Source organism: Harpegnathos saltator, unplaced genomic scaffold (assembly GCF_003227715.2).
Source record: "Harpegnathos saltator strain DR-91 unplaced genomic scaffold, Hsal_v8.6 scaffold414, whole genome shotgun sequence".
Taxonomy (NCBI): Eukaryota; Metazoa; Arthropoda; class Insecta; order Hymenoptera; family Formicidae; genus Harpegnathos; species Harpegnathos saltator.
Window position 1 is genome coordinate 603,118 of NW_020230222.1, and position 10,130 is coordinate 613,247.

The window sequence follows — 10,130 nt, forward strand, 5'->3', positions numbered from 1 at the left end:
GCGTTACAAAATTGAAAAGTTTTAACGACGGAAGCGATATTGCCCAGATCTGATCCTTAATTCGCGACGCGACACTCGCGATCACCGCCGTCTTTTTATATCCTCTGTGGAATCGAGCGATGAGAGAGAGAGAGAGAGAGAGAGAGAGAGTGAGGGAGTTCGTAAGAGGAACGAAATCCAGCTTACAGAGCGCGGAATAATTTAATAGCTTCCATTTCCGCTTTTCAGGCAACAACGGACCTAAAAAACACTTGTACGACCAGGCATACGGGTACTTCAGCTTCTGCGCCATTAGCCGCTGGGATACTGGCTCTCGCGCTGCAAGTAAAGTACGAGCACTCCCGGCGATCTCGCCATTGAAACTTTTCTTTCGAAGCCGGAAACGCGCGCTAATTCGATTACCGCCGCGGAGCCCACCTGCCCATATTTTCAGTCATGTCGTTGATGAAAACGTCCGTCCGAAACTTCCTCTCTATCTACGTCACGTAGTCTTTTTCACCCTCTATCAACGTCCACAGCTCTCTCTCTCTCTCTCTCTCTCTCTCTCTCTCTCTCTCTCTCTCTCTCTCCCTCTCTGTTGCTCAAGTTCGGCCCTTGTGAGGAAGAAGAAAAGGAAGCGAGAGAGCGAGAATCTCTCACTTTAATCTGCAATATGAAGGAAGCCTAACGGAGCAAACACGAAAGAGCGTAAGAAAACACAGAGCGGAGCGCAGAGCGAGAGAAACGGCAAAGCTGAAGACGCACGAGATACATCTCGCCCGCGTCGCGATCGCGTTTTAGGCAGGATTTTATGCGCGCGCGATCGTTCGATATAAAATGTTCGATACACGGGTCCGCATACGGGTCACGATATACAGCGAGCGAGCGGCAATTTACCCCCCGATTAAGCCGCGGCCTCAAAATAACGACGTTATTTTCACGGCATATTGAACTATCAATATTCCGATGGAGGGCCGAAACTAACGACTCTCCTTTATTTTTACAGCGACGACCTGACGTGGAGGGACATCCAGCATCTGGTGACCTGGTCATCGGAGTATAGTCCTCTCAGGTGCGCATCCCGCGAGTAATAATTCAGGCCGCGTGCATCCGCGGGCGCGTTAGTTTGAAACGCCGCGTCGTTCTCATTCACGCCCCGGCGGGAATGTAGGTCACTACATGGTTTTCAAAGTGGAACCGTAATTCAGGTGGAAGCCGCGGGCAACGAGTTCCTTCGACTTTCGTGAGGCTCCCGTAATCGTCCGATGCGATCGGCACCCCCCGTGATTTACGCGTTAAATCGCGAGGGGCTCCCATCTCGCGACGAGAAAGAATACCGATGAGTGCTCGGCACTGGCTGACCTACCTTCGCTCGACGGCATCGCGTCCGAATTCGGAATATTCTTGCCAAATTACGGCAATTCCTCACGATGTCTTAAGCGACACCGCGCGGTCGTTTATCCTTCATAATGTTCACGGCGTCGTACGCGCGAGTCGCGACGGCAAAATTACCTTTTAGTCCTCGAGCACTAGGACACGTTTTTGTTCTTCCTCCTATTACTGGGACGGGTAAATTTTTTATTACTCTTTTTCAGTGTACATATAAAGTATAAATATTTATGAACATTTATGGATCCTAGTACACTAGGAAAAAAGATTTAGTATCTCTAACAAAACTGTTTAGTTGAGGCATTTTTTAATAGCAACCAAATATCTTGTTGTATGTAACAAAATATCTAGTTGTCTCAACTAAATATATTTCCCTGCTTTGTTCTCTGGACCAAATGATTTTGTTCTTTAGGCTTCATATATAAAAATTAAGCATCTTAGTTATTTTATCCATAAAAATTACATAATAACGAAATATTATTTTACATAAACTAAAATAATGCCCAATGGATACTATTTTGTCTTTCTGTGCACTAAAATTTAGACTTTATATATTAAGAAAAAATTATAGTATTTTTAACAAAATTTGTATAGTTAAAGCTTTCTGGTTGCTATAACAAAAGTATTACGTTATACGAACAAACCGTAATCAAACAAGATATTTGTTTACAGGAACTAAACAGTTTTGTTGGGCATATTTTAAACAAATTATTTTGTTGTTACAACAAAATTTTGGTTCACGCAACAATACATTTTTCCCAGTGCAGGACACCGCTGTGTGACGTGCTGCTGTCTAGTGGCAACGGTTAAAAAATATCATCGGGTGAATTTTCGCTAATCCGAATTTAAGGGTTAACGATCACGCGCGATCGCAATGTTTACGCGTGATGAAATAAAGATCAAACTGTTAAGATCGAGAGTCGGCACTGACAGGAGTCATATTGGCCTCTTCTTATACACCTGAACGATAAAAATATAAGAATGAAACTATTCACATTTTTCTTCATGAATTCTCCATTGCAATCGTGACGTCAGTTGTCTCGTGCGCTGTCACTATTGTAACCAATTAATAACTACACGAGCCTGCTAGTAGCGGCTCTCGATTGTGATGGCTCGATGAGGTACATCTTGCTCCAACACGTCCAGACCGTTTCGCGACAAGAAAAAATCCAGCGCACAGGTACGGACGAGCCTGCACACATTTGTCCGTCGTCGTTTGTAATTCACGACCGGTGCTAATTGCTTCCTATTTCCTCTCGTGAATCATAAAGGCAATCGCTATCACTTTCGCGGGGAATATTGCATTCGCGATGATACGCGGGCGTTAATTGCGAATGAATCGTATATTATCCGCACAAATATACCGCTCCCGGACGCGAGACACCTCAAAATTAATGCCTGGGAACACGATTAATTCCCGTTCGACGGATAATCGATTTTGATCGTCGACGCGGTAATATCGTCGGCGGGAAGTCTACGACGGCCGCCGTTTTCGCAATTCCGCGCGATGATGTAAATACATATGATGCAATGCATATGACGTCATTATACTTTCATCGTGACAAAAGTTTCAATAAAGGGAAGAAACTGAAGAAAGAGAGGCGAGGAGGGGCAGTATTTCTCTCGTCTTGACACTCTCCCAGCCTCGCCGCTTTAAGCACTTACTCGCGGTAAGTTCTTTCCACGAGGTGAACTTTAATAATTGCATAAACTTCTAGGGAAAACCCGGGATGGTTTAAGAACGCGGCTGGATTCTGGTTCAACTCGCGTTTCGGCTTCGGGCTTATGAACGCGTACGCGTTGGTAGCGGCGAGCAGCAACTGGACGACGGTGCCGGGGAAGACTGTTTGCAAAGTGGATAACGTATATACGTGAGTAAATTGGCCTATCGGATTCAAAGAGCCGGTTTAATTGTGCGCTGCGCAAACTTTGTAACGAGCAGACACCGTGCGCGGAACGTACGTGGAGGGGAAAAAAAAAAAAACTGCTCGAGTTAACGTGGCGATGAACAAACGAAACCTGCGCTTCGATTGAGCGCAAACAAAATATCTGATTATTATGAGCAAAATTTAGCCGAAAGAACGAGAAATTCGTTCGGTTTCACGCAGCCAAAACTCATTCGGTCCCTTCATCGTCACGCGTTCATTCCACCGATTCTCTTTCCTCCGGATAAAATTTAGCATACGCTTTCACCGCCGAAGCGAATACTCGTCACTCGAAGAAATTCGTCGGAACGATCGAGTGTTTAACACCTAAATTGAAAACTATATAAAATATTGTAAACCAGGCGCGCCCCGCGCGCTCGCGAGAAGACCGGCGACTTTTGCTTTTAACCCTGTTTCCACAATCCGGACGTCGTACCAATCGAACACGACGACCTGACCTCCTTTTTCGAGGATGAAAGCAGGCAGGGAGAAGGAGTATTTCCGGAATCTAGGAGAAAGAAGCGCGAGATAAAGGACGCATCGTTGAATTCAACACGGCTGTAAAAGTCATCGATTCATTCGTTACGACACGCGACGCGCAGGCGAGAAAATGGAGCTTTGTCGAAGAGACTTTCCGAAATAGTCGTTCCTGGCGGGATAACTTATCCGACGTTCCGGGAAACGGATAGAATTCCTGATAATCCAAGGATCGGCCTCCTCCTCTCTCCCTCTCTGTCTCAGAGCGCACGTGACCGACTGAGATAAACATGATTTCCGGTGCATCGCCGGAAACGCGCGCTGATCTCATTACGAGTTACTTCCCCAGTCTGTATAATTCGAATACTTTGTGATTCCATATTCGCGATGTTACGCTTCGCGCTGAGAGCCGTCCAGGTGCGATTACGATAATCCTTCTACAAGTAATAAAATACCCATAAAAGCGGCTTTATTAATTCGTCTTCTCTCTCGCGCGCGCGCGCGCGTCATCGTAATTAACCCGCGCCCGTAATTGCATTAAAGTCTTAAGATTCGATCGCGCGCTCGCAATTTACATACCATTTTTGAAACGCGACGTCGCGTCGCATTTCAAAAGATATATAAATGCTTCTAAATACGAGGAGAGGACAAAGAGCGCGCAGTAAATTTTGTTATATTTTATTGATAAATTTTCATTATCGTTACATTCTTCTCGTAAGTTTCTATTACATCACTCACGCGTCTTCTTCATCCGGATAAAGCTGGGGAGGTTTGCATTCATAACGTGGGGAATGATTTCCCGTAAATTTCAGTCGCGGAATACACATCAGAGCGCTCGGCTTGGCACGATTTACCGATATTGCGAGGCTGCATGACAGCTCTTCGATGTTCGAGGAAATGCGTATTTTCAAATCGGCTTACCGCGCGCACGCGTAAACACATCGATACACACCGAGCGCTCATCCTCTCTCTCTCTCTCTCTGTCTCTCTCTCTCTCTCTCTCTCTCTCTCTCTCCCTCTCCCTCTCTTGCATTGTAGGGCCGATATCGGACTGGCTTATGGAAATTCGAAGAAACTCCAGTTCGACGCCGGCAGCGTTTGTCGGACACCAGGAAGCGAGATAATCTCCCTGGAGCACGTGGAGATCGAGGTGAATCTCGAGTACTCTCGTCGCGGGGCGCTGCAGATGCATCTGGCCGCGCCCTCAGGTATACATTTTCCGCTCCTTTTCGGCCCATTTATCATCCGCCGAAAGTTCCTCGTTACGCGCGTCGCTTGATAAATATTAAGTCGTCGTGTGTGCGAGGAGAGAGCGCGCTGGAGGCGGAGCTCGGCACGCGGGGCTGATCTCTCGCGACGCGGCGAGATGCGTAAATAAAACTCGCAAGAGCGAAAGACGCTCTATTGACGAAAATTCGGAGCGCGCAAATAAGTCGCGCGCGATCCTCTCGAGCGGCTGCGCTCGAGCGGTTGCGCAACATTTAAACGCGCCTTTGGAAACGCACCGCCGCCCGATCTTCGTTTGCGCTAAGCTTACAGAAGTGAAAAGGCCAGAAAGACGGGGGAATAACCGCAAAGACGCCCTTGTGGGGATAGAACGAGGCATTTTATGCGCTCCCGAGTCGCGGGCCAACTTTCGGACGACCTCTGAAAATACCATGCGGGGAAAATGTTCCATAATTATATCGTCGCTCTCGAGTCCCGCGGAAATTGTCCGGGACTAAATGCAAACGCGCTTAACTGCGCCAATTCGCGTGCTCGCTTGAATTTGCAAATGGGAATTCGATTTGGCGCTACTTCGAAGCGGCTTGTTTATCCGAGTGAATTCGACGCGAATAGAATTTGTCGGCTGTAATTCGTTTGTTCAATCAGAGCGAAAAAAAAGAAGGAGAGAGAGAGAGAGAGAGAGAGAGAGAGAGAGAGCATTGCGTGCACGCGTTATTATCGTTGCTGCATGCTGCGGCAATTAAAAATATTTTTTTTAGATGTGCAATACCGTCGGACTGAAGAGACTACAATTTCGCGCAGAATGAAACGTTGAATCAGACTGCGAACGCGGACGAATGGATTTGCAATCGTCGCTGTGGCCGCGACGCATCGCGTTATAATTAATTCCACGCACGTTCGTCGATTGACGTTATTATTGACAGACGACGTTACTCGCGTCGGGATATCGGAAGAAATCCGAAATGTATTGGAACGCGAGAAGGGAAGAACGAGTCGGCGGAGGTGTCCGAGTGCATCTGATGAAACAATACCGGAGCTTCGAGATTTATCCCTTCTTGTTTTCGCTCGCCGAGCGAGATTTCACCGGGAATATTTCAGCGTACCAGCGTTTTGCGTTGAAAAAGAACATCGACATCGTATATCGCGCGATTTTCAGGGATATCTTTGAAACAGCACGCAGAGAGAAACGAGTTTCGGAAAAATGATTTCGGATGTGATACTGTTTTCAACAACAGTGTTTTCGGGGCTGACTCGGGTAAAGAGCGATTTTTCGATCGTATTGCTATTTTACACGCTTCGTTGCTTACTCTTCTTTGCTCATGCAAATCAATTTTTTTTCAGTTTCTGAAATCAACAGAGGAAACGCGAGAATTTCAACTATACATTAAAAAAAGAAATAGAACGGATAAGGGTGTTTAAGTTTTAAAATCGTTAAATATTTTGCAAAATTTCCAACTAGGTCGAATGTGCCATAATATATTATTCAAAACGCATATTCGCTACGCACGCTTGCGAAAAGAATCAATAACGGCCGCACGCAACTGAGTAATTCTCGCGACGCGGATTGCGTTACCTAAATATGCGCATGTGCACACTCCTCGCATAAAACAGCTGTAAGTCGACGCGTGTAACTCGCGAGATTATAATGTTCCCTTTAAGTCCCTCCCTTCCCCCCCCCCTACGCGTAGATTATAATTTTTAACGACAAGTCGTTATCGTTACGCGTCGCCGGGCAGCTATTATACGTTGTATCTGCGCAGCGGCGCGCAACGACAATATTATTATCGTTAAAATATTATAAAATATGCACACTGATCCCTCGTCGTAGACGCACCAGAAGCGAAAATTCGCGCGAATTCCTCTCTTACGGCAAACGTCCAGGTTATTTTTACATCGAGCATTTTTGTAACAACATCGAGTCGGGTCGCATGAAATACGCAGGATGGACCGGCGCAAGCCAGAGGCGCAAGTACGTAATTGGAACCGTAATAATGGGGAGGATAATAATGTTTGGCGAGTATACACGACACCTTCAAACATATTTTTCGGTCTTGTATGAAAGTCGCCCCCTTTCCCCATTGCCAAATCGACCGTCCGGTTCAATAAGTATGCTCAAGGGTCGCTTCGACGATGGGAAAGGGAGCGATTTACGATCATTGTGAAAAATATTGGAGCGTATCTCGTACACTAAAGCTAAATATTATTATCCTGCCGCGGACGCGCTTTTGACTCGCATCGACCCATTTTATATATTTAGTATTTTCATATTCTATATACACATATATCTGTAATGTTATGATACAGGATAGCATACACTCTCCTAGCTTGCATTAGTAAACAGGCCATATAAATCGACCTATATTTGTATATTTATTCAGCAAAATCGAGTTCCGCGAAAGCGGGTCGAAATTTATCTAACTCGTTGATTTAGTTAATCCGCGAATCAGAACGCGGATTTCCGATGTATTTCCAGCAGAGAGAAAATTAATTTGTCTCCGAGTATGATGCAAGAGAATCTTCGCGCGACTTCTCGCCCCTAACGTGACAATACAATGTAACCGCAATGAGGAGACAAGAAGCTGATGAAAGAACACGCGCCGCGAAACATAATACGTGTCACAATATCCCGAGAATTGCATTCGCACGCGAGAGCTGAATTTCTGCTAGCGAGGGCGACATATTTTGTCTTCCAGGGACCTTAGTCCAAATCTTAAGCCCAAGGATGCTGGATAATTCCGACGCTGGTTTTGCGAAGTGGAAATTCATGTCCGTGGCGACGTGGGGCGAAGATCCTCGTGGAACCTGGACCCTGGACATATTTGATCAAGTGAGACTTTAAAAACATCCTCTCAGACTCCTGCCGGCTACCGCGGCGATCGGTTCTTTTGTGCTTCAATGTCTCAATCGTGCTTTGAGCGAACCTTTGAGCCATCGTAACGTGCCATCGTTTCCGTGTTTCTTATAACGAATTAGCATTCGAGACGCGCACTCGGAAGCTCGTTTGTGCGGGACAGCGCTTGAGTTTGCGCGATTTTTCAATCGAACATCTTGAATCGCGCTCCTGATGAATTTCAAAGATCCGACACGACATATTTGTACGAATAAATCTACATACTTGCGAGACGCTTTACATGTTAATAAAAATGGTGCGAACGTTGAGATCTGCTCAGCGCGGAAGAGGCTCGTCGTACGAGCGCTCCTCGATTCCGGCAGATTAATAATTGCGCGCACGCGAGGATTTCCGAAATGTTTTACGCGACTGACTGATGGGATATTGATCGGCTTAAATGATCTCCCCGCGTATTAGTAATCATGACCTATGCATCAGTCATTTACTGCTGTCACGCGCGCGTATTTGGCCGCGTGTGTATTTGCTTTCAGACCGGCCCGGTGCAGAACAACGGCACGATCGGGGCATTTACGCTGATTTTACACGGCACCGAGCGGATACCGGATTATCGTAAGAACGGGCCGAGAATTTACGACGAGGACTACAATCGTATACGTAAAACCGTAAGTGTGGCGCCGTTTCGTTCGAGAGATTACTGCACCTCCGTGGGGAGATTCATCGCGTTAGCAACTTTTCTGTATATTTCAGTACGGCGTGGTCGAGCCGATCGCGACAAATTCCGCCCAGGATGAATACGAACGACGTATACAGTGGCCGGGAATTGACGACATTTTGGACGAGCACTGGTTGCAAAAGCTGCTAAAATTGTGATATGCAGCGTTCTAGTTGCGCTGATGCGCATCAAACATTATTAAATTAACGAGAGATGAAGAGCACCAATTACTGTGATTATTACAGCGATGCAAAATACGGCATAGAGCTGCGATACGATACACCGAACGTATCGTTCGATTCGGGGCTGTGACGGGCTGTTATTATTAAATAATCGCGTCTTTAGCCGCTCCGAGTGACGAGATCTTCAGTCTCGCAACGATCAGATTTATTTCGCGTCCGTCACCGAAACATAAATATTTGACTGGCATCCGTGCCGAAGAGTAACGCAGTCGAGCAGAAAAAAACTAGCCGAAACAATATGTGGAATCATTTCGCAAACATGCGAGACGATCGATCGTTGCGCGACGTTGTTTATTTACTTTACGTTTACGTTGCTGCAAAGTTTCGTTCGGCGAGATGCGAAACACTGCGCGGCAGGCAGCCAACGTCGATAATACCTCGGACGAAGGAAAGTTACGTTTCGCTGCAAATTAGCCGTGATACGATTGCATTTTGCATCGATCAGTCCCGAGCAAGAATTGTCGTCGCCCGCGCGTATCGCTTATAACGTCGAAAAAAGATCTCCTTGACCTCTTCCTACTTTGTCGCCGGCTTTCGGCGTATTTTGTGAAATCGCTGTATTTATCGTGGAACAGCGGCGCTTGACACAGAGAGGCACGGTCGAAAATCGCACATCGTAAATCGTGCGGACATAAATAAGCCATGCGAGAGAATATTAGTGCGTCGACGTGATTTTACCTTTGCGCAGAAAGAATGCCCTGGTTTTTTCCACGTCGGAAATTACCATATTATTCTCGTGCTCTATTTCTCGTTGCGCGCTTCGGCACAAAACTCCAAACGGCCCCTTTCTCGTGTTGTAATTAAATTCCAACAATTATCGCGCGAGAAAATTTAGTTATTTTTCTCGTTGAACATAATTATTATTAAGCATGCAGCCGGCTCTATACCTCAAGCGCACAAAGAAAATGAGGTGAAATTTTCGAGATCAAATATACTTGAAATTATCAAATATAAAATATACTGAAATTGAAAATATTATACCAAAGATATAACAAAATATAGCAAAATTGCCAAATGTACGAGAGAAAACACTGCGACATTTAATCAAACGTAAAAAGCACAAATTTGTCTGAGGCTATGAAGACTATCTAAAGGCTCAAGACACGCCGCTGTAAATTGTAACAGCTGGACACCTAACACATCACGGTCGCACGGACAATAACGGTAAGAGAGGGGTACTGCAATCCTCCCAAAGCGATTTTCAGCAGTTTTCAAATCGACAAGTCCAAATCCGTGGCAACTACACGAGAGCGCCTGTAGTAGTGGTCCAACCCTCCACGTGGCTGCGCTGCCGTCGACCTAATAATGGGGGTGCCTCGCAAGGCGAA

At 46.0% G+C, this 10,130-nt stretch overlaps 2 protein-coding genes across 3 annotated transcripts in view; one reads left to right on the forward strand and one right to left on the reverse strand.

Moving 5' to 3' along the window:
• Positions 1–9,720, forward strand: part of LOC105186252 (neuroendocrine convertase 1) — a 29,461-nt gene extending 19,741 nt beyond the window's left edge. The window contains exons 9-15 of the mRNA XM_025301364.1: positions 229–329; positions 986–1,051; positions 3,087–3,239; positions 4,809–4,978; positions 7,691–7,824; positions 8,379–8,510; positions 8,596–9,720. Of these exons, the coding sequence (XP_025157149.1) occupies positions 229–329; positions 986–1,051; positions 3,087–3,239; positions 4,809–4,978; positions 7,691–7,824; positions 8,379–8,510; positions 8,596–8,718 (879 nt within the window). The 3' untranslated portion in view covers positions 8,719–9,720. The remainder of the gene's footprint in view (positions 1–228; positions 330–985; positions 1,052–3,086; positions 3,240–4,808; positions 4,979–7,690; positions 7,825–8,378; positions 8,511–8,595) is intronic.
• Hrb27C (Heterogeneous nuclear ribonucleoprotein at 27C) overlaps positions 1–10,130 on the reverse strand; it is a 91,225-nt gene that overhangs the window by 19,879 nt on the left and 61,216 nt on the right. The window contains exon 8 of one of the 2 annotated variants that reach the window (XM_011146262.3): positions 6,744–7,806. The exons of the other annotated variant lie outside the window; for it this stretch is intronic. Within the exon in view, the coding sequence (XP_011144564.1) occupies positions 7,760–7,806 (47 nt within the window). The 3' untranslated portion in view covers positions 6,744–7,759. Of the gene's footprint in view, positions 1–6,743; positions 7,807–10,130 lie in introns of those variants that run through there. 2 annotated transcript variants of the gene reach the window in all.